The sequence below is a fragment of the Simochromis diagramma genome, unplaced genomic scaffold (genome assembly GCF_900408965.1).
Source record: "Simochromis diagramma unplaced genomic scaffold, fSimDia1.1 OVJJ01000304.1, whole genome shotgun sequence".
Classification (NCBI taxonomy): domain Eukaryota; kingdom Metazoa; phylum Chordata; class Actinopteri; order Cichliformes; family Cichlidae; genus Simochromis; species Simochromis diagramma.
Genome location: NW_024387030.1, coordinates 4,297,504 through 4,322,507, shown reverse-complemented (window position 1 = coordinate 4,322,507; position 25,004 = coordinate 4,297,504). Strand labels below are relative to the sequence as shown.

Sequence of the window (25,004 nt, the reverse complement as noted above, 5' to 3'; positions counted from 1 at the left end):
TGATTTTCTTCTTCAGGATGCTGAACCTCCAAAAATGCCTCGTGTTATTTAAACGAATCAACTTTAAAGGCTAAAAGTAAAATATTTGCCTCTAAAAACTACCTTCGGAAACTCGAAGTACAAAGACACAGCTCCTCAAATCTGTTCCAAATGCCGTTCTAAAGCATTGGGTGGAGGTCGACTTAGCTACCCTACACCCTTAATGCTTTGGCTATTATACAAACAAGGGGAGCTGCTTTTGGGTTTAAAGGGAAAGAGGTGATGTTCATGTAGGTAAAACCAACCAGCATTGCTTCAGTGACGCGCAAAGGGAGTAAAAACTAAAAGATCACCGCGAATTAAAGCTTGAAAGAGCCAGAAGTGAAGATCTCTCATCTGAGTCTTTCCTTTGTTTCCCCCAATGATCTGCACCCAAGCTTGCGTGTCAGCTGCTCGTCGTAGATTGGACGCGCTCTCCTCATCACAGCCAGCGGATGGATAACGCGTGAGCGTGCGTGAGCGCGCGAGTGTTTGAGAGTGGGGAGATGATATGACTCGGCGCTAGGACCGTGGCTCTGTCAGTGCGCAAATCCCAGCAGAGAGGCATCGCTCCGGTAGAAGCGGCTGTACGCGCAGAGACAGAGAGGCTGTCTGTCTGCGCTGCGGTTCGACCCATCACCGGCGTGGGAGGCTGTACCTTCCACGGCGCACGGACCTGAACCTGCCAGGCTGCGGAGCCCTCCGTATGGGCTCACCATGCGAAGGATACGGGCCAACGCCATCGCGATTCTGACCGTTGCATGGATCTTAGGGACGTTTTATTACCTGTGGCAGGACAACAAGCCCCAGTCGTCGCCGTCGTCATCGGCTTCGCAGACTCGCGGCAGGGGCCACGGGCAGAAGGTGATCCCCGGTCGACTGGAGATTCACCGGGATGACAGGACCATCCCGCTGATAGTGAGTGAGCACGGCTGTGAGGGATAAAGAGGAAAGGGGGGATGAGAGCGGCGCTGTTGCTGGAGGCGCCGAGCTGCAGGAGAGTGTGTGCTGCATGTTGATGTGCATGTGTGTGCGCGAACCCAGGGATGATGAGGATGGAGGTGGAGGTGGTGCTGCACAGCTGTAAGTGTCACAGTTTGACTGGACGTGTAGGCTGCAGGCTTGAGCGCCGACTTGAACCTCGTCAGGTGCACGCAACCTGCAGAGCAATCTACAGCCTGCCGTGCAGCCCTATTTTTTTGTGTTTCCCCGCCTTTCTGAGCTGCACACCCGACGCCAGGGAACCTCAAGTACCCGTAAGAGGCTTTCCGTAAGTCTCGTGCGTCGTGCGCAAACGCCTAGTAAACCACATTATGCTGCGACCTTTCCCTGATTGCAAATGTGAGGTGGAAAAACACGGACTCCCAGGCATTCTGTCATTAAAGGGCCTGTATCAGTCAGGTCATGTCTGTATTCGCCTGTTGTTGCCTGAGGGAAGGAGGAAAAATACCGAGACTGTAGGTGTGGTGGTCGTCAGGCTTGACTTTTAGTAGCCACCAGGTTGCAACACAGCCTACAGACACGATCTGAACAGTATAGAGCTGGAACTGGCTACATGCCAGCTCAGATTAGAATATCCAGTCTAGTCGGGCTGCAGGCTTTCTATTGCATTTAGTGTGAAGAGATACAAGACCTGTAGCTTGTGCTTTTAGAGCAGTGCAGAAAAATAATCTGGTATCCTGGGAATAACTGACAGGTCATTGACTCAATATAAATGACTAAAAGCTCCTTTTAATCTTGTCAGAAGGTGGAAAGGTTTTTGCTTAAACAATAAGAGATTATGTGTAAAATTTAAAGTAAAAGTGAATCTTAATAGAATATTTTTAGGGCAAAGGCATAACCAAGCACTTTCCCTCAGATATCTATGCCACTACCACCCAGTAAGCAAATATAAAAATCACTTAAGTGTGTGTATCCAGTTCAGTTTTAAGGAGACAGGGACTGATGTGGAAATACTGCACACTCGAGCCTCTTTCACAATTTACTAGACCAATAAAATTGCCTCAGATGTGGCTGGGGTTGTGTGCCAACATGTCAAAGCATTTCCCTCCAGCAGCAGCCAAATTGTTAAAGCGTTGTTCGCAGGATTTATTAATTCAGGGGCAAATACCAAGCAGTGGGGTTGTTGTGGCATCTATGCAGGCAGGCCCTCTGGAGCAGAAGAGAGGAAGCTGTGGTTTGCATTAGTGTGTGAGCACTGGCCAAGAGTATGGCGATGATCGGAGAATGCACACAAACAAATATGGAATCAGTTTAAAAAACCCTCAGTGTGACTGCAGTCAGAGGAGAGAGCGAGGTGTATCATGTCCCCGTCATAGTTTACAAGCTGATGCCATAAACTGCAAACTGCTGCTGAACCATAAACAGACCTCACTTCTAATCAGATTGTTCTTTGGTCTGTATGCTTTAGTTTTGAAAGTGAAGCCTTTACTGTTTGTAATCTTTGATTTGCTCAGCGGGGTCGTTCACCTTTATCACCAAACTGAGATTTTCTAGTTGTAGTTTGTCCTGGTAATCTGACCTGAAGCTCACAGGCTGCCAGCTCGGCACAGCAGGGTCCCACGGTTCAACAAGAGCAGGCTGGTACAGAGGAAGGCTTTCTTTCTTTCTTTCTTTCTTTCTTTCTTTCTTTCTTTCTTTCTTTCTTACAGACTTTCCAATTGTTTATTTTTCCCTTCCTTTCTTTTCACTTTGTCTTTCCCTTTATTGCCCAATCTCTCCTCTCATTCTTTATTCTTTCCTTATTTCCTTTGTATCTTTATTTTATCTTCTTCATTAGTTATCTATTTTTTTCCACCATCTATCTATTTCTTTTTCATGTATTCCCTCCTTAACAATTTCTTTCTTTCCATCCTTCTTTCTTGTCATTCTCTCCTCCTTCCATCCTCTTAGGCCTCTCTTTTTTGTCACTTATGTTCATTAAATGCTTTTGAATCACTAATACATCATCTTTGAAAGCTGTCGGCACTGTCTCCACTTTTTTCCTCCATATTTCTCCCACTGAGCCTCCAGTTTCTCAGAATTGCTTTTGTTTTGCTACAGTAACCAAGTGCACGAGCATTTTTCATCGTCTAATTTGATTTTAGCGTTCACACTAACTGACAGCCTCGCCGACCTGCACAGCTCCCCTCATATCATGTCATCGCAGAGCCACATCAGCCAATTACTTTGTCATTTTTCTTGCAACACGTGTCCCCCCTACTAATTTTTTTTTTGGGTTACTAACATTATTAATGTATGATTTGATAATAAGAAGTTGTCAGTACCTGGAACCGGCTCAGACTGCTGGTCTGGGTGCCCAGACTTTTTTTTTTTTTGTCAAACATTATTTCTGACATACACTTCATGAGAGAACTGTGCTGTTAACAATCTCGTCTGAGCTAGGATTAACTACATATTCCATTACAGTGATGCATACATAACTTGAAGACTTTGTGAGAGTACAAAGCTCAACTAATGCTTTGTAGTTTGGCAACTTCCACTACACAAACACAAAAGCTTTTAAAACCCGGATAAACATTGCAAAAATAAGCAGCATTCCAAGCAAATGGTTTTTTTTCTTATTTATCAAGAGTTTTAACTCCAAAACCCATCTAATCTGCAAAGTGTGCGTGGTTTGTTTAAATTCGATTGCCTGTAGTATAAACCCTGTTCGATCCTGGTATGTCCTAAAGAAATGCAGAGCATATTTCTTTCCTGACTGACTTAACCCAAATAAGATGAAATGACTAAAGCAGAAACAGCTCTATAATTATTCCAAACTCATGTGTTCTTATAGAATCCTCGATAAGCCGACACCTACACTGGGATATAATTTCTAAATTTACCCACCCATCTTTCTCTGAAAAGAAAATTTGCATATTTGCATACACATTAGCTATATGGATTTAGTGTTTGGCCACACCTCTTAGTCTTTGAACTCAGGTGTGTTCAGTCCCATTGCCACAGGCATATAAATTTAAGCACAAACATTTGTGAAAGACTGGGTCGTTCTAAAGAGCTGACTGAGTCTGAGTGTGGTGCTGTCATACAAAACCACTGTTATAATAAGTTAGACTGTGAAATTTCTTTCTCCTAGATATTCCAAGATCAACTGTAAGTGGTATTATTACTAAAGGAGGCAGACCATGTAAAGTTGCAGAGCAGGGTCTAGGCCTAATATGTAGGTGGCTCATTGCTGTTGTTCACAGAGTGTTTATGGACGTATCTGTCTTGCTCGACCTGAAACTACCTTCCCTTGGCATTGTGTCTTTTCATTTTAAATGAATCCCTGTTAGACGTCAGTCTCCAAACGTATACCAAATGTGCAAGTCTGCTTTTTTAAATGACCAAAAATACCCTTTAGAGAAAAGAACCAGTTTTGCTGATGATGAAAACTAATTAAGATAGCTGCTTGACAGTAATAATAATAATTTCATTTACGTAGCACTTTTAAAAATACACAAAGTGCTTCACACATGGGGTGAAATAAAATATATTCAAATTAGTATACACACCTACATAGATGTTCTGTGGACTCATCTGTTACCACAGCCACAGCAGGGCTGCGTCTCCGGGCAATCAGGCAGATTGCACTTGTATGTGACTTGTTGAGTCTTTTAACTCAGCCTGAAAGAGCGGACATGTGTTCATCTTCCAGACTAAGCTCATGTTTAATTCAGTGGACCGAGCCTCAAAGCGCCTTCTGTTATTTATATCTTAATATCCTCTCTGTACCATTTTTTGTAGCTTTTAATATTTAGTCATGATGATATTTACAGATAACCAAGGGATTTTGGAAAGAAATCAGAACAACGCGAAGATAAAAAACAGTCAAAATATCACGTTATGGTAGAAGAACTTAACATAATAATGAATTTCACATGCAACATATACTTATTAAACTATCCCACTTGTTTTGCAGATTTTCTAGTCCATGGCCTGACTCTGTTATCTCAGGCTTGGCTCCAGCCTGAAAAGATAAATTAATAGCAGTGATAAATATAGGCCCGTAGCCCCGATTGTGTCCCCTCCGAGATGATTTAGAGACTGCTAATGGACAGCTTGTTTACATTCACAAATGGTAACAGTTTGGGCCTTAAGAGCCTGCTTTACATAGAGTACCTTAGCTCTAAAAAGCCAGAACTGTTCTTGTGTAAAATGATTGTAAATTTACCAGAATCTGCTGAATGAGCATAATTATCACACCTCTATATTTTCATCTAAAGGAATCTGGTATACTTAATCAACCTTGATTAAATTATATGAAAAACACATATAATTTCAGTTTAAATGTCATTCAGTTGGGTATTTTATTGGATTTATGTTTGGTTTTTGTAACCCTGGAAAAATTGATTTCAATTTGCTCAACATCAATCAAATACGTAAAAATAAATAATAGCTAAATAAATTCTCATGTATTTCTCTGTGTAACAAGCATCAGGTTACACGGCTAGAAAATGTTACAATAACAGCCAAAGAAATTTAAAATTTAATTTTTCTGTAATTGGCTGCAGTTAATCTGGTTTGCCAATCGATCGAGCCAAACAGATTAGATTTGTTGAAGCTGTTACTGTTTCAAAGCTAAAGCTGCCGGGCTTTGTTTGGTGTTTTCCTCAAATACTCCTGCCATCTGTAAATGGCTTCTGAAATTAGGATTAGGATTAATCCTGTTTTGCATACAGACGAGTAATTTTATTAGAAATCTATCTACATCTAGATAGATGTAGATGTAAAGAAGATAGAAAATTATATGTCCTTATCAGTGAAATGTACTTGATGCATAGAGTGAGTTCAAACAGCTTGGTTATCACTTTAATGATCAATTGATTGAAGTGGATTTCATTAAATTTTGTACTCAGCTCATGATTACAGCTTTCAATTTGGTATATACAAGAGAATGAGACTTAGTATTTTACGTATTTTTGATTTTTGTTTTTCTTTTGTAGAAAAAACATCATAACTCAGCAGTTCTCTGAAAGATAAAAAAAATGACTATCATATAAAATATAATGAGTAAACTTATAGACTAGAATTTAGACCTATTTTATATATTATGTAAGCTGTAATGTCTAAACTTTGCAAATTCAGGCAGCATTTTGCTGTTATTTCAATAACATAAACCCGTATTTTGTGCTGATCTATCAGAAATATAGTGGGGCAAAAAAGTATTTAGTCAGCCACCGATTGTGCAAGTTCCCCCACTTAAAATGATGACAGAGGTCAGTAATTTGCACCAGAGGTACACTTCAACTGTGAGAGACAGAATGTGAAAAAAAAATCCATGAATTCACATGGTAGGATTTGTAAAGAATTTATTCGTAAATCAGGGTGGAAAATAAGTATTTGGTCACCTCAAACAAGGAAAATCTCTGGCTCTCACAGACCTGTAACGTCTTCTGTAAGAAGCTTTTCTGTCCCCCACTCGTTACCTGTATGAATGGCACCTGTTTGAACTCATCATCTGTATAAAAGACACCTGTCCACAGCCTCAAACAGTCAGACTCCAAACTCCGCCATGGCCAAGACCAAAGAGCTTTTGAAGGACACCAGGAAAAGTATTGTAGACCTGCACCAGACTGGGAAGAGTGAATCTACAATAGGCAAGCAGCTTGGTGTGAAAAAATCAACTGTGGGAGCAATCATCAGAAAATGGAAGACATACAAGACCACTGATAATCTCCCTCGATCTGGGGCTCCACGCAAGATCTCATCCCGTGGGGTCAAAATGATCATGAGAACGGTGAGCAAAGATCCCAGAACCACACGGGGGGACCTGGTGAATGACCTGCAGAGAGCTGGGACCAAAGTAACAAAGGTCACCATCAGTAACACACTACAACGGCAGGGAATCAAATCCCGCAGTGCCAGACGTGTTCCGCTGCTGAAGCCAGTGCATGTCCAGGCCCGTCTGAAGTTTGCCAGAGAGCACATGGATGATACAGCAGAGGATTGGGAGAATGTCATGTGGTCAGATGAAACCAAAGTAGAACTTTTTGGTATAAACTCAACTCGTCGTGTTTGGAGGAAGAAGAATACTGAGTTGCATCCCAAGAACACCATACCTACTGTGAAGCATGGGGGTGGAAACATCATGCTATGGGGCTGTTTTTCTGCCAAGGGGACAGGACGACTGATCCGTGTTAAGGACAGAATGAATGGGGCCATGTATCGTGAGATTTTGAGCCAAAACCTCCTTCCATCAGTGAGAACTTTGAAGATGAAACGAGGCTGGGTCTTCCAACATGACAATGATCCAAAACACACCGCCCGGGCAACAAAGGAGTGGCTCCGTAAGAAGCATCTGAAAGTCCTGGAGTGGCCTAGCCAGTCTCCAGACCTCAACCCCATAGAAAATCTGTGGCGGGAGTTGAAAGTCCGTGTTGCTCGGCGACAGCCCCAAAACATCACTGCTCTCGAGAAGATCTGCATGGAGGGATGGGCCAAAATACCAGCTACTGTGTGTGCAAACCTGGTAAAGACCTATAGTAAACGTTTGACCTCTGTTATTGCCAACAAAGGTTATGTTACAAAGTATTGAGTTGTATTTTTGTTATTGACCAAATACTTATTTTCCACCCTGATTTACGGATAAATTCTTTACAAATCCTACCATGTGGATTCATGGATTTTTTTTTTTTTTTTCACATTCTGTCTCTCACAGTTGAAGTGTACCTCTGGTGCAAATTACTGACCTCTGTCATCATTTTAGGTGGGGGAACTTGCACAATCGGTGGCTGACTAAATACTTTTTTGCCCCACTGTATGCTGTCACCACTGTATGCACTTGTCAAAATAAATTAGTGTAGTTTTTAAAGAAATTCCAAGAAGTCTAAAGAGCTCAAGTTCATGAGCTAATGTATGTACTAGCTGCTAGCTGGCCCAATTTAATCCCACATGCACAGATTCCTCCACCAGGCATTAAATGACATTAGCATTGATTCTGAATAATGTCAGCGTGACTATTTTCACCTGCTGGATGCGATTTGTTTAGTTTGTTTCATGTTGCTGATGTAATAAGGCTGCTGCTCCTCGAATTCCCACCATTAACCACCAAATAAAAACCAAAACAATGAGCTAAAAGGCGCTAAACTGAACAGTCAGATTTTGAGCTTTATCATCACCTGGTCCACTGTTGAAAAATATACATTACAGCCTTAAAACTAGAGGTCTCGCTGCTATAGTAAGTGTGCCCTTCAGCTGGCTTTCTCTCTAGCTGTGCAGAGCAGATATATTTGAGCATGAATCCTTGAGGCTTGCGGGGTCATACTGCTCCTCTGGGGTGACTGAAAATGAGGTCAGTCTTACCTGAACCTCTTCAGGAGCTTTCTCTAAATCCCCCTGCTTACACCGACCTTTAATAAAGCGGCGCAGTACAAAACCGCTGCCTTTCTGTCTCTGTCCATTTTGCCGTTGCATCTCTAATGAGGGCTGCTCTCATCTCCCTTTATGTATTCATCAGCTATTTTAACCTCCCACTCACCCAGGCTGCCAGAGAGTGTTAAAGCTCCTTGCAGGGAAAATCCATTAATTACTGAGGATTTATAGACTATGTATTCCGATTTGATGAGTGCCCATCCCGTTTTGCCCTGTTAGCACTGACACGATGACCTGAATAAGAATTTAGCATTTACATTTTAATCACTTGGCTCGTACTTTTCTTCACATTGGATTAAAAGTTAAAGCAATTTATTTATTTTTTGCCTTATTTAGCAGGGATGCTGCACATTAATAATTATGGCAGGAAATATGCCAGAGATTGCCAAGAGGGTTTTTGGGGGGATGTCCCTGAACGGATATTACAAAGTCACATTTAAAAAAACAAGAATGTGAGATGTTTAGTTAGCAGAGTGTAAGGGCTTACAAATATCAGATGAGCTGTTTTTAATCTTCAGAGATGTCAGAGTTGTTTTTTCTCTTATCTTGAGGAGGATACTGGATCCCAAATTATTCCCAAAGGCAGACAGGTGTCTTGTAGAGTTTGTTAAGACAGACAGTTCCCTTTGTGTGTCACTTTCACAGGAATTATAGGCACTGATTGTTGATAAAAGGCACCGAGCGAGTGGAGTGTTGACAGTCAAAAATCACCTGTGTATGCCTGAGTGACAGCAAGAGAGTTTTGTGTGTGTATATAATTTAAATCACACTCGTGCACACTTTTGAGTATCAGTCATTCACAATAATCCTTGTTTTTCTTAGTATTTGAATCCAGCTTTCATCATTTTGTGCAGGTGACCCAGCCCCCTCGGGCCGAGCAGCAGGGCCAGCTGCTGGGCAGCTTTGATGAAAAGGCTTACTTAACAGCAAAGCAGCTGAAACCGGGCGACGACCCGTACAAGGACCATGCCTTCAACCTGCAGGAGAGCGACCGGCTGGGCAGCGAGCGAGCCATACGAGACACTCGACACTACAGGTGAGCGGGGTTAGTCCAGGTCTGCCTTCTCTGATCTGCACAAGTGGATCGGGGACTAATCTTGTATGAGCTGTGCAAAAGATCTGTCTAATAAGCTGATTTGATGTTGGGAGTTCGTCGTCAGACGTGCAGCGTTTAGCGTAAACTGCTGTGATTCAGATCATGACGTGAACTTAAACCTTTTTTTAGCAAAAGAAAAAGAAAAACAAGAAAAGAAAGAAAGATCAGATTTAATGTTTTGCTGAAGACATTGGACCTTGTGTTGAAACGTTTTGCCTTCTGCTGTGTTAAAGATCAAAAGATCAAGAATGAATCTTCCAACACATTTTCTTTGCTTAGTTTAGAGGCCTTGGGTTTTAGTGCACTCAGTAACTTAGAATATTTAGAATTTCTTTTTAAAGTGGAGTGGTCACTACAAGCACTGCTACAAAAGCAGGTCATACAGGTTTGCATTTTAACTCGCGGCTCCAAGGAACCTTTTTCTCAGTGTGCATAATGTCTCCTCCAGTCTTTGTTTGCAGCGTCATGTTTAAAGATACAACTTGAGTTGAAGTAAAACAAACCTTTAGTTTTTCTCAGAAGATATTTTCCCTCTTTTGAGTTTTGTTTTTTATCCAGATTGCTCTAAAATCCACTTATCCGTGATTGTTGGGCTTCTTCTATAACTGGAAAATGCAGCTAAATGGCTGCCAACTGAAAGTTCTTTTTTTATTCAACCTTTATTTATGCAGAGCAGGTTGCTCCTTTTTAAAGCCGCGTTCTGTTCACTGTTACACTGAGGCATAAAATTGCAGGAAACAACACAAGTGAGTCATAAACAGAAGAGGACAATAGGCAATAAACAAAGTGCGAGCTCGGCTGAAAGCAGGTAAAAGGTTATTATACATGCATATGTATAATTATATAATATATAATTAAACAAGTGATTCTCCTGTTAAATTACAGTAAACTCGTGAAAGCTAGTTTCACTGGATGAAACTGCTGTTTAGAGTGTTGGTGGAGAAAATATAACCTCTAAACAGTATGAGCTGTATAGTATAATACTGCCAGCTGTTTATTTACCAACAATTAGCTTATTATTTAAAATATTTTTTCAGTATTTTAGATACATATCTTTAAAAATGCACTTCTTATATTGAACAGGTTCTTGGTGAAATCATGTAAAATCCTACTAAAGTGGAGAAATTCACTCAAAACGTCTATTTTAACTATGAAAAAATTCAAGCTTTTGTCTCTGCCCTCCGTACTTCTTGTGATTTCAGAAATTCTGCTGTATTCAACGTTTAAAAAATAGAAACAAACACTAAAAATAATCACTGGCCAGAGAATTTCCTTTGAGAGTAATCACTACAGGAGTCTCGATCATGATGGCTAAATAGTGCTAAATAAAACCCAAGTGCTGTTCTTGCCCCACAAACACTGCGAACCACAGCATAAGTGGAATAGAAAATCTTCACACTTCCAAATTTAAATATTTGAATATGACATATGGATATTCCAGTGAGTCTCTGACCACTCTCACGCTACAGTATTTTAGCCCTCGTTTTAAATTTCTATACATTGACAGCATGCTAAAAGAAGGTAATAGGACTCGATGATACATTGTAACAGCTTTTACAGCTCATCACTGTACAAACCAATGAATGTTTTCTAAAGTCATTGGTGCAAACTGTTTTTTCCTCAGAGGGTTTTCACGAGGATTGTAACATTTGAGAACATCCAAACTATTTTTATAAAGATATTTCATTTTATTTCTGATAATGGTTCCGCATGCTATAATATTCCCAGTTTAATTTTCTGTTCCTATTATAAGCTGGTGTTGATTTCTTTTTCATTACAAAATTACATCAAAGTCTCATATGTAATTATATCAAATGGCAGCACATCTAATATGTGAACATACCCGTACGACTTACTAATTCAACAAACGCTGCAATCGTGCAGTGATTGTTAATCTTGTAATAATGACTCCTTAGTGAATGTGTATTGTTGCCTTTATTTTCCTGTTTCGTTGTGGTGTATGATATTTGAATTTCATACCTTATAACCTAGGCTCAATGCGCCCAGCAACAGGTAGCAGATTAAAACGGAGGGTCAGATATCTGTGCGAATGTTGCTGGGCAACTGGATATTTCTATGTCACTACAGCAACAATGCAGAGACGACTCCGCGGGGCACCTCGGCCAATCGCATGTGTCTGAAACTGTGTCCAGCATGTGTGTGCGTGAATACAAGACGTCCAGGTTTGTATGAGTTACCACATGTGACCTTCTCACCCCTGCGTGCAGGTGTGCAGCTCTGACTTATGACACAGACCTTCCCTCCACAAGTATCGTCATCACTTTTCACAACGAGGCCCGCTCTACTCTTTTTCGCACCATTAAAAGGTAATGACGCAAGTGGCCCAATTAGACAGGAGAAATGACACCAACTTGTGTGCTTGCTCTAATCTTCTTCTATCACAGCACAAATTTCCCTGCCATGGGATCAAGTCTTAGCTTATCTTATCTTATCTTATTTTCTTTTCCCGCTCAGTGTCCTGATGCGAAGTCCGCCATCATTGATTCAAGAAATAATCCTGATAGATGACTTCAGCTCTGACCGTGAGTTTTGTTCTTTTTGTATCTGAACTGCTGCTCAGAAAGGCTTCAGATGAATGCTGAATAGATGTTGCTCTGTGCCTTTTGTATGTACAAAATAGAAAACTGTTAAAAAAGTATGTTAATTCTGAGTTTACGGCTTGTTTCTGCTGTCTCCATGGCAACCCCCACCCACCTACCCCAAAAAAGAAAACTGTAAAAAAATTATTTGAAGCAAACAAAACAAAGAAACTGAAAATGGAAATAAATATTAATAAAATATGAAAGCTAAATTTGCTCAAAGATTCTGTACTGTGCTTGTTTCTGAGAACTTAGATTTTATATTTGGACTAATGGTGCACATTATTATTTCGATTTTTCTTAATTTATTCATTTACTTGTTTATGTGGAGTAACTTTGAAGCTACTTTCATGGAAACACTGACCGGCATGAATTATAATTCTATAGTTCACCTTCCCTGTGAAAGCTGCTGTGAAAAACGTTTCAGGACATGCAAACACAGTCAGGCGTTGTAAATTTAGCTTACTGTAAAATCTGACTGCATAATACAGTGTTTTTGCTTTGGTAGCCTCAGGGGTTGCCGTGCAGAGTGTCCATAAAAAGTGAGGAAACTGGACAAGTGGAGGACAAAAGGCCTGCAAAGACCTGACGTAGCACACAAGAGATGCATCAGGCCCTTCGACTGATCATCTACTGTCTCAGTGGGAACCTGGCTTTCAAAATAAAGGAAAACAAGGAGAAAAAGCTGAGATGTACCAAATTGTATAATACTTGAACTGTAAATCAGTGTCAGTAGGTCCGAATTAATTCAAATGATTTTGGTTCAAATCATCAATATGTACAGAGGACGTCAGGAAAGATTACAGAAGGAAGACAGTGTAAAGTAAATGGTAAACTTTAAATGGACTAGTTCTTATATTCACTTTTTTTTTTTTTTTACTGTTCCTTCTTATATTTCTAAAATCCTGACTTTGATGCCGGAAGGCAGTTAAGCATGTATCAGCGTGTGTGATGAAAATACCAACCAGTCGGGAATCCAAATTACTGGAAAATTGTAGGAGGGAATAATTTCAGAAGAAACGAGCGGCCTTTTAGGTTTGTAATGCTCACAGGAAATCAGAAACTTAATGACAGGTGGCTGCTTTTTATATGTCTGAGGCAAATATGAAAAAATGTGAACGTAAACAATAGCTGTAGCAGAAGTGAGCTGGAGAAACACATGAGTAACAGCCTGGAAAGAGAACTAGCAGAATCAGTTTAATTCATTCATTTTGAAAATTGGACTTGAATTGGTTTAATATCACCGTGAAAAGTGGCTGATGTGGTTTATGTGGCTGTGGAATTATCGGATAACCACACTTTAGTAATTATTCCCCTTTGTCAGCATCGGGCTGAGAAGTTTCATGAGCTCATGTCGCCAGTGCCTTCTGTAATTACCACCACATGGATCCTCTGTCTGTGGGAACAGCACGGCGACCTATATCCACGGTGTACTAACACCCTCACACGTGCATTCGTACTCGGAGGTGTCAAAGCTGGCCAGACATCTAAACAGTAGTGTCTCAGTGGCAGGAGCAGCGGGAGCTCTGTAGCCCACTAATGCCTCATTTATCCCTCGTCTCCTGCTGCCAGTCTACCTGCACCTTGGCTGTACCAGCAGGGTTCACAGTGAACAAAGGGTTCTTAAGCTACACTCTTAATCTCTTCCCTGTTTTGGATTTTAATTCCCAGTATTAATTATCATGTGAACCAGTCTCAAACACACTTTGGTTCCAGTTTGTGGCTTTTAGTTTCGACTCAGTCTGACTGTGAGCCAGTGAGCCTCCAGTTAGCTGACTTCTCCAGTTGCTGCGCTCTAATGGGTGCCATTGTTACCAGTTTCAGACAATTAACACAACAGCTGCTACAGTTTTGAAACAGGAAGGTCCACAGAATGCTTTGTTCCTCAAATATTGTTAGTTTTATTTGTTTTACTTCTGTGAGATAGTAAATGAGATTTTTTCCTGTAGTTTCTGTACAGTTAGAATCTCTCACCACTTAGACCCAACATTTTTACTCTGGGGATTGTTGCAGTGTATGTATTACCTAATAGTCATTCTGAAGCTGAATCCTTTACAGTGTTTTACAGCAGGTTTCAGCTCATTGTTAGAGGTTAACTTTTGTGTTTTGATGAACTCGCACCGCTGTCATAGCAGCTGGTCACAGCTGGCAAGTCCCACGTGACAGATCAGTTATTGCAGGCTTAAATAAACATGGATTTCCACGCTCTCACGGCAGCCACTTCAATATTATACATGTCCCGCTGTATGAGCAGCAGTTGTCTGATCATAAAGGTTCAGTTTACCAACATATATGATAAAATAAGCACGTTTTTGCTTTTCTTCATGGATTTATTTCCCACTCTGTTGTAATATCTTCACCGAGAAAAAATGTAGATGAATGAGTGAATATATTCAAATCAGGGCTGCTGTGTCAAGTGTGCAGGTGGAATTTAGAGAGACAGTCAGCCGATGCAGTGAGAGTGTGAGCTGATTTGTTAGTAGACGTGACGGTGTTGGAGGATGTCGGCCAGCAGCAGCAGGAGGGATTGTCCTGGCCAAGCGTAATCCTGTTAAGGCTCGCCCGCTTTAATCACAAGGACATGGTGCTCAATCAAGGACAGTGATCTTTACTGCAAGCCTGCATGTGACTCCAACAGTGTGGAGACAGGCATACACTGGATTAATTAATATTTACAGGACTCAGATAAGCTCAGTTTAAACTTAACAGATTCACACAATCAGTCAAACTAAAAGTCCTGGGTTTGAATCCACTGGCTGGTTGAGTTTGTGGAGTTCTTCCCATGTTTACGTGGGTTCTCTCCGGGTATCCGATCTTCTTCCCACAGTCCAAAGACATACATGGGTAAGCTTAACTAAAATAAAGGCTGTATTGGCTGTAGGTGTGAATGTTGTCTGTGACCCTGAACTGGGTCAGCAGAAAGAAACAGATGAGATGATTATCTTGTTAATTCAGAAAAACAGGATAATATACTGTAGTTTAAAACGATAACTCACAAAACTCTTAAAATTGTCATTTCTTTGTGTGTAGTCTGGGAAAAAAATTCCCTGATGCAAACAGGCTTTCACACACTCACATGCATGCATACAAGCTTATACAATCAGGCTAAAAGTGTACAACATCTGTTCGGTGGGAGTGATCTATGACTTTTTGCTGTTCTTGCCCGAGTCTTGTGAGTCTTCTCTACACACACCAGCTGTCCCTCCATTAGGAGCAACACTAAAGCCATACACATACACGCACACACGCCCTCTGACTCTACAGTCTACATGCAAACAAACAGGTTTGTACACACAGCAAATTTAATCACAGAGGATTACAACTTGTCATGCTCGTTTCTGTCAGCATAAGGTTGCATCGCTGCTCGGGAGGGGGTCTGCTTGATCTCTCCACAATCCCTCAGCAAGATCACAAACACAGACACAAACACACACTCTCTGCTGCTAATGCCAATCTTCCCAAGTGTGTGTGTATATGTGTGTACCTGTGCTTGTGTGTTGTTTGTAATGATGTCCACTACAACAGCAGCTCTGTGCCAGCTATGGCTCATGTAGAAACATGGAGTGGATGATGGAAGTTGGCTCGCTGGTGGATTTGTTTATGGAAAAAAGGATTTTGAATTGAATTATGCAGTGAGCTCTTTTACTTGAACACTCTGACCTGTGCACTTTTCTGTGTTTACGTGTTTCTCATTATTATAGCCTAAGTGAAATGGATGCACCGATGGATGTTTGAATGTCTTTAGCTCATATACTGCAGCATTAAGTGACTTTTATCACAGCACTGAGTAGTGCGCTTATTGAGGGTGTGTATCCGTAACCATGCCCTTGTTTGTCTGTGTTTATGTCTGTTTAAGTGCACTAAATCCATGTAAGTGTGGCAGCGTGGTGTGCTTGTGGGTTTGGGTGAGTGACAGAGTGTGAGATGAGGCAGCGAGGAGAAATATTTTTCTCAGTGTGTGTTCTCCTTCCACCATAAAATGCCATCTCCTCTGCTCTCCTCCCCCAGCTGAGGACTGCCAGCTGCTCACTCAGATCCCCAAAGTGCGCTGCCTGAGGAACGGCAGGAGAGAGGGTGAGTGTGCGGGGACAAGGGGAACGATGGGAAGGGGGGAAAATGACTTAATGGAAAAGATATTGGACTGAAAAGGGGGTGTATTTTGTGTGGCTTTTTTAAAGGGATAATTCATAGAAAGACAAGTGAAGGCGAAGATGGTAAAAATGCTTCACATGACAGCAGATAGTCACTGAAAATGTGTGTCCAAAAATACTGGAGGGGAAAAAACAAATCAAGTGGAAAACAGAAACAGACCAAAAAGATATGAACAACTGTTGTTTCAGTCATTTTATGTAAAAGGAAAAAAAATTATGTAATGAGAGCTAATTAATAATTTAGTCAATAACATCTGACAACACAGTGAAAAACAGAAAATGCTTAAAAAAGCGATTGTCACAGGAAAAAGGGGGCTTGTAATTGCTGATGGATGAGGCCAAATTGTAAGAATACACAAGAAACTGACAGCATCCAAAAGGATAAACACAAAGAGCCAGGGAATAAATGCAAGGACACAGAAGAAGCAGAGTTATTATAGATTTATTTATTTTTAATTTTGTTTAGTTTCAGTTTGCTTACTGAGTGAGTTTCTGGTTTTTATTGTTTTTTATTAACAGTTTCAGTGTTACTTTTAGTCTTTCTAATTATTATAGTATGTCTCAATAAACGTGTCAATGATTTATTTTTTACCAAAAAAACCCTAAAACTAAAGATATTTCTTCTGTATTTTTATTTTACTTTAGTGTGTTGTGTGAAAGTGTGTGAAACAAGCAAATTATAATAGTAGGCAAAGATAACTTGAGTAAATACAAAAAAATAGTTTTTAAATAATGATTTCATTTATTAAGAGGAAGAAAAAGCTATGCAAACCTGGCCCTATGTTAAACCATGAATTAACTGTGATTAACCACATTTTTTGGAAAGATGAGTCCAATTTCAGTACCCACAGCCAGGCCTGAGTACTGCCAGACTGCCAGATTAAATCCCAAAATCATTTAAATCAAACCCTGTCTGACAAAGTGTAGGAGGCTAAAAGACTCAAAAAGCAACTCATGGTGCGACGATCTAAAGAAACAGCTGAGAAACAAAGTCATTGACTTCTATCAGTCTGGAAAGGGTTACAAAGCCATTTCCATGGCAAATGGATAAAACATGGAAGAGTGGTGAACTTTCTCAGCAAAGCACATCGCTGACTCATCCAGAAAGTTTGAAGTAAAATATCCGGTTATGACATTGTGCTCGGAAGCTCGAGCTATAATCCAAGGAAACCATCCAAAGTCCACTTCTAAATGGCTTAAAAAAACAAAATGAAGGCTTTGAAGTGGCCTAGTCAAAGTCCAGTCCAGACTTAAGTCCAATTGACATCATTTGGCATGACCTAAAAAGACCATTCATTCTCAAAAACCCTCCAATCCGGCTAAATTAAAGCAATTATGTAAAGAAGAGTGGGCCAAAAGTCCTCCACAGTGATGTGAAAGTGTCATTTCCAGTTATCACACATGCTTGAGGATGAGTAGAACCAGTTATTTGGTCTAGGGTACAATTACTTTCTTATAAAGGGCATTTTGTTTCCATTAATAAATTAAATAATCCTTTATATTTTGTATTTACTCAGGTTATCTTAGTCTAGTATTAAAATTTATTTAATGATCTAAAGAATGTAAGTGTGACCAAAAAAATAAACAATAAAAAATACTTTATTATCCACTGTATACCTACTGACAGTTGATACGCTGTATGGAGTACTGGGAGCTGCTTGGACATGTAGAAGCCACACCCTGAAGCTCCCAGTGCACTGTTTCTCTGCCAGAGGTGGTATGTAACTCTGCAGTTACCTTGTCAGCAGCACGGGGGCGCCTTTAGTGCACTATATGTTTCATAGCTCACTGACCCCGCTCTGTAGCTTTATGTGGTCTGCCACTTCCTGATTGAGTTCCTGTGGTTCTTGAACACTTCTGCTTTTCAGTAATATCACTTACAGTTGATGAAGGAATATCTGCGAGGGAAGAAATTCAACAAGTTGACTCGTCACAAAAGTAGCTTCCTACGACACTCAAATTTGGCGTGCTATTTAGAATGATCCATTCTTTCACAACTAACACGAAAACAGTAAAACATCTTGAAAGTTGTTCAGAAATCCAGAAAAACTAAACAGAGACCAAAACTGAAGAAAACTGAGGCAAAATATTGGTAAAATAATATGACATTAAAAAAAGAATCCTAAACTAAACTGACAAAACATAAGACTCAAAACATAAGACTCAAAACTTAAGACGCTAAAATATTAGAAAGACCTAAAAAGAAATCATAACTACAATATATTGACTAAAAGCTCAAAACTCAAAAAAATCAACATAAACTCTGATCCTTCATAAACATAAAACAATCAACATATGCGAGTCTAAGGTAAATAGACAGTTATAGTAATTTTTGTAGAAGCATAGACTTATATATCATTAATATTATTAATTGTGTTTGGTCACATGTAAGTATAGATCCATGTTTCTGGATTTATCTGCATGCCTTACAGTTTGATCTCCTTTTTTCTGCACTCTCGCACCTTTCATTTGACTAAATTCTGTGGCAGTACTTATTAGAACCACTCACTTTATTGTTCGATCGCTCCTTCACAGGCACCTGAATGAGTTTTATTCTCTAACTCTAGGATGTCAAACACAATGATTAGTCTGTCAAAGGGTTCAGTCTAGCCTACTGTGTGGAAATTGTGGAAATGCAGGGTACAGGTTTTTTTTACTGTGTTTCTAACCAGGAAACATTTGTATTGCACGCTGTTAGAAATAGATGTGGGCTCATTTTATCCAGGCATCAGGTCTGAATCATTGTCAGGTTTTCTAGCTTCTTACTAACAGCCTTTCCAGTGACCCACCACGTAAGCTGGTTTAACCAACGACTGTACCAACTCGTTTCATTTTAGCATTGTTTTTTGATGACAGTAGACTGAATGTGGGAAATGCAAGTGGTTTTTTCTCTTAAGAAATCCCATTTTTGCAAATTTCTTCACACCTAATTTGAAGATACCGTTTTATGTGCCATTACTGAATGGTGTGCTGGTCTATTTGAGATTAATTTGAACCAAAATGAGATTCGTGCTCCAAATCAGGGAAGTTCGGCTGAACTTAAAGCTAAAATAAGTAGTGTTACTGTTTGATAATCCATTTTTCTCAGGTTCTTGCACTCACAGGAGAACACATTTTTTGGGCCACATGCTGTTAATGTCCGGCAGCAACAGTCCACAAGCCCAAGTTTAGCTTTCTTTACTGCCACCCTTAAAACCCACGTCCACAAATTATAATAAGCTTAATCTTAATCTATCTTTTTCATAGGCTTTCTCGTGTAGAAATACACAAGAGGTTTTTTTTTAAACAGGATGACCCAGCAAAATACAGCTCTCTGAGAGTTTACTGAAAACGGTAAAAGCAAATAGTCCCTGTCCTTGTGACTGGATTGATTTTCAGCTCTTAATGGCTTCACACCTTCAGGCATCATTGACTTTCTCTGCTTTAATGCGTCAAACTGCTGCCAGAGGTCATCAGGCACTGAAGCATTAAATGTACCCACAATTACACCAAACAAGCACGAGCAGGAAGTCTTTGCTATCATGGGTGAGAACTGTGGAATAGCCAGTGTGTATCTAATATGTAGCATGTTCTGTAAATTAAGGAATTTTTCACATTGCTAGATAGATTACATACATTACATTTAGCAGCTTAATATGCAGTTTTTTCATCGTGTGTTGGTGTAAACTAAAAGCACACAGATGAGTAATCTATTGGCCTGACATTTGGTAGGTGGCCCGAAACACAGCACCAGATAAATTACTGTTTCTCCCTAAGAGGTGAAGTGCCTTAACTGACCAGGCGCGCAATCCTACTCTCAAATGTCACTTAGGTTATACTGGGGAAGGATGAAATGTGAACTGGTGTGATTCAAGCTCATTCATTGGTAAAACAAAGGTTGTGCTTGTGTAAACGATGTGCCTTAAACTGAGCACTGCTTATTCTCATGAAGCTTCTGTCAAAAGAAGCTTCGGTTAAACGTCATGCATCAGAATGAGGAAGAAACTTGATTTTTTTGAGTATTTCAGAAACTTTTGATCTATTTGAACTTTCCCACATGCAGAGAATGATCAGGAAAAGAGAAAACAACCAGTGAGCAGCAGTTCTCTGGGTGACAAAAAAGCTTCAAGCCTTTGGGAAGTAACAACCAAGCTATGCAGAAGAGCACACTGGTGCAGGAAATTGAGGCTATAATGTGCACAAGATTGCCAAAATTGGACAACAGAAGACTGGAAAAATGTCACTTGGTCTGAAGAGTCTCAATTTCAGGTGCAACAGTCGGATGATAGGGTCAGAATTTGACTCATCAACGTAAAAGCATGGGTCTATCCTGCCTTGTATCAGTGGTTCAAGCTGGCAGTGAAGGTGTGATGGAGTGAGGGATATTTTCTTGGCACACTCTCAGCTCATTATTGTTTAAATGCCACAGCCTACCTGAGTATTATGGCTGACCACATCCACCTTAACCTTTATGATCACAGTGTATCTTCTGATACCTGCTACCAACAAGAAAGTGCACCATGTGACAAAGCTCAGATCCTTTCTTGGTTTCTTGATAATGAAAATGAGTTTAAAAATGACCTCCACAGTCACCAGATCTCAATAGATTATATATGGGATGTGATGGAAATGGAGATTCCCATCGTGTATGTGCAAACGGCAACAGTGTAATGCTATCATATCAACAAGGACCAAAATATCTCTGAGAAATGTTTCCAGCAGAATTAATTAAGAACTAAGGCAGTTGATCCTTGTATTAGCAATAAGGACGGTGAATGTTTTTCTTCTTTTCTTCTTCTCTGTTACAAAAGAAAGGTGATAATTCTGAAAATCATTCTTTGAATTATTCAGAGAAACAACCTCCTCTTGAAACACTCAGGTTATTCATGATCAGCTCAGAATTAAGTTCTGGAACTCTTGTTCTATTAAAAACAAAAAGCATTTAATAAATTTGTGTTATTTTAACGATCTTTGACAAAACTCTTAAGATAATGAGCTCGATCTGTTTATGGATGCTGCATAAATATCAAAGACAATTAACCTTTTCCACATATCCAGATATTACTGTAACTGGAGGCGTACTTGGTGAAAAAGAAAACTGTTTTCAGTGCCCCCGTGCTTCCAGCGAGTCTGCCTTAAATGTGAACTCTTTTAAAGTAGGTTTTACCCTCAGCGTCGATGATGCCTTTTGCACATATACAAGATGTCACGTCATCTGAGTTGTGACAACAAGATTGAGGGTCTCTTTCCTCTTTCCTCTTTAGAAAGACAGGCGCCCTCTGTTCTGAAATTCTGTTTTCTAAAAAGGATTCAAAATATAAATTCATCTCACTGCAGAACAGTTTTCCACTCAGTCCATTTTAAATTCGCTTTGGCCCAAAGAAGACAGCAGCATTTCTGGATCATGTTCATTTATGGCTTCTTCTTTGTATCATAGAGCTATACCTGCATTTGTGGATGAAACAACAAACTGTGTTCACAGATGCTGATTTCTGGAAGTGTTCCTGAGCCTAAGCAGTGATTTCTATAACAAAACCACAACTTTTGTTTTAACGCAGCGCTGCCTGAGGGCCTGGAGATCATGGCCATCAAATATTGACTTTTTAGCTAGTTCTTGCACACAGAGATTTCTCTAATTTTGTGTGAGATATTATATAAAATAAAGGAAGAAGGGGAAAAAATCACGAGACCTAAGTAGGGTGACTTTGTGTCTGTGTTGTTCAATTTATGCAGGTCCAGATATGAGGGCAACCTCATCCTTGAAATGACTCACCATCTTAGTGATGGTGATTCATTTTGTCCATTTAATGAGGGCAGTTCGCTTTATATCTCAAGGAATACATCAGGTTTTCCATCACATTTATATCCCTTCTGGCTATTCACGAATAAGAGGTTCCAACCAGAAGAATGTTACACAAAACCACTATTTTTTCACCCATGTTCATTCTAGGGTCTCTTTTATTTGGTAAAATGTCGTCTCTCCTTAAGAAAAGTCTTTAAACATACTGTATTTCCTCAAAATGGTCTTTTAAGTCTTTTCAAATAACAGGGTGCAGTGTTGCTTATTTGTAATGTGCAATGGATGAGAAAGATTAAAATACTTTCAGCCATTTTTTAATCAGTTTAATACAGTTATTTTAGATGTAAATGTCATGACCGTGTGAGTGAGGAACATCCAGAACATGATGACATGAGGAGGAAACAAAGGAGTTTGTAATTATAACCATCTCGGTTTCAGAGATACAGACTTTTGCAGATATCAATTCTCCTAAAGCTCATTCGGAACGGCTACTAGAGTGATTAATAGCTGTCCACAGACTGAAGAATAGTTATTGTCGACGAAAAAAATGACTATGACATCTTAAATCAATATAAAGCATTTTTAAAAGTGACCCAAGATGTCACCAGAAAATGTGATTTCCAGAGATTTCTTTTAAGGATCAGAGTCTTGAAAACAACACTTGCATTAAACAGCATCAGTTTAATAAAACTGTGTCCATCTGAGCAGTTTGAGACTTCAGTGTCATGTGTTTCCTTCAGGTCTGATCCGATCACGCGTGCGAGGAGCCAACACGGCCTCTGCTTCGATCTTGACCTTTCTGGACAGCCACTGTGAGGTCAACACTGACTGGCTGCAGCCTATGATACAGAGAGTCAAGGAGGTACAATCGCACATGCTCACACACACACTTAATCAGACACTTAAATGCATGCTGCACATATCCACACGCACAACCTCATGCATATGCTTGGAGGCGGAACATTTATTTTCTTCTCCGTGGTAGATTTTATTGACTGTGATGCAATATGTTGGCACTGCGTGTTGTTAAATAAACACTCAATTTGTTCAGCTAAGATTCAAGTCAGACTATACCAGATGTCACACGCTGCTCTGCCGCAGCTGGAAAAAGTTTGGTGGGCTTTTTCCTCCTCAGTCTGTTTTCCACTCTGTCCTTTGCATGAAATCACTTCATATAGTTCACTGAAATTGTGCTATATATAGTTGTCTCTGCCTGATTTGGGTTCATTTTTTCTTATTTGCTTAACACATTGGTCAGTGACACTTGGGAGCTGACTTTAATGAGACAAGATGATGATTACTGAGTGACCAAAATCCTAATTAGCTTCTCACAACTGAGTCTCCGCTATAGAGGAAACTCTGAATGGGATAATGAGGGAGTGGTTTGGTTGAGTTGGCTGCTTTGTGTAGCAGCTGTGGTGCCGTGGACCGTTATTGCATTTATTCTTATAGCATTGTCTTTAAATCAATAACACTCTTTGTTAATGACAGATTTTCCTGATTCACTGCCTCTTAAAAAAATAATTAGGCCGTCCATCAGGAGCACTATAGTACTGTCACATCCGGCCGCAAGTGTTTTACACTTCAAAATATGATGCGATGCCAGCCAGTCTTCATTATGTGGTGGATTTATTTATTTATTTTAAATACTGGTGGTATTTCCATGTGAGCTTTCTTGGACATTTCAGCAGTAAGCACTCACTGTTTCTGTTCCAGTCTGCTTTCTTTTTCTCACAAAGTCACACAAGTGAGGTGCATAGAGAATGGAAATACAGAGCGGCACAAAATCGTGTGCAGAGATGAATGTTTAATTCCTATAAAGTGAGTGTATTGATATAGTTGCGGAAAGAAATTCATCACCTGCTGATGAGTAACGACCTGTGACTGTCTCCTCCCTGCCCTGACATTATTAGCATCCTGTGACTGTGACTGGTTATGGTTGAGAACAACTGCTGATGCCCCCCCGCACCAATCTCAGGCTGTCCCAATGACTCTAGTCAGCAGGAGCTGTTTCATTTCACATTTCTCTTAGTAATCACCTTTCTCATGTTCATGACTCGCACTAATGTGTGACACTGTGATGTAGCTCCTGCAGTTTCTTCCCCGTCAGCAATGCACTGCTTCTTAATTTTCTTCCTGCTTGGCATTTTAGCAGCATGCTTGCTTCTCCAGGCTACAGTACAAGAAAAGAGTTGAGAAAAGAAGAAATATCAATACTTTTCTCAACTTGTGGCTTGTTGTTTTACTATACAAGCTATCTGGCATCTCGAATTTTCTTTTTGGGGTATTTTTGCCTTTATGTGACAACACAGAGAAGACAGGAAAAACGGGAAAGAGCACAGGGCGACACTCAGCAAAGGGTTCCAAACCTGAACCCAGGCTCCTGTATTTCAGCTGTATAGCATATGGGCTCCTGCCCAACCAGCAAGCTCAACTGGTACCCAGTGAATTTTCTTATTCACCTAATTACAGTATACCTGTGAGGTTGACAATAACATTTGTTTCAGTGGTGTGCTTTCCTACTTTCAAAGGACATAACAAAGATCCTTGTGTTATATTTATTACTTCTCCCCTGTGTCCTCTGTATATGTTATGTCATTTGAGTTTTGCATTTTGGATTCTCTTTGGATTAGGTTCTTTTTACTAGCTACTAGGGATGGGAATTGATAAGAATTTAATCATTCCGATTCCACTATTGAAATTCCCATCAATTCAATTCCCTATCAGTTTTCTTATCAATGCTCAATGGGGTCTCACTGGCTCTGCTTTGAGAGTCACCACCATCTCTAAGCAGCATATCAAAGACATTACATTCATGCAAATTAATTGCATGTTGTTGGTCAAATGTTTGCATGTTGGAGGCATAGGCTACACTGGCACACATCAACACAAATCCCTATCCTAATGAGAACACACGTATGATCTTTCTTTTATGCTGAAGACTGTCTTTCACCGCTCCCCAAGTTAATCTTAGTTCTCTGTTCATTTTTCATCTTATTTCCTGT

General features: G+C 40.1%; 1 protein-coding gene across 1 annotated transcript in view; it reads left to right on the top strand.

Annotated features, from left to right (window-relative positions):
• Window positions 1-505: 505 nt before the first annotated feature.
• galnt16 (UDP-N-acetyl-alpha-D-galactosamine:polypeptide N-acetylgalactosaminyltransferase 16) overlaps window positions 506-25,004 on the top strand; it is a 37,965-nt gene continuing 13,466 nt past the window's right edge. The window contains exons 1-6 of the mRNA XM_040041410.1: window positions 506-936; window positions 9,228-9,409; window positions 11,698-11,796; window positions 11,945-12,012; window positions 16,078-16,143; window positions 22,740-22,861. Coding sequence (XP_039897344.1) covers window positions 736-936; window positions 9,228-9,409; window positions 11,698-11,796; window positions 11,945-12,012; window positions 16,078-16,143; window positions 22,740-22,861 — 738 coding nt within the window. The 5' untranslated portion in view covers window positions 506-735. The remainder of the gene's footprint in view (window positions 937-9,227; window positions 9,410-11,697; window positions 11,797-11,944; window positions 12,013-16,077; window positions 16,144-22,739; window positions 22,862-25,004) is intronic.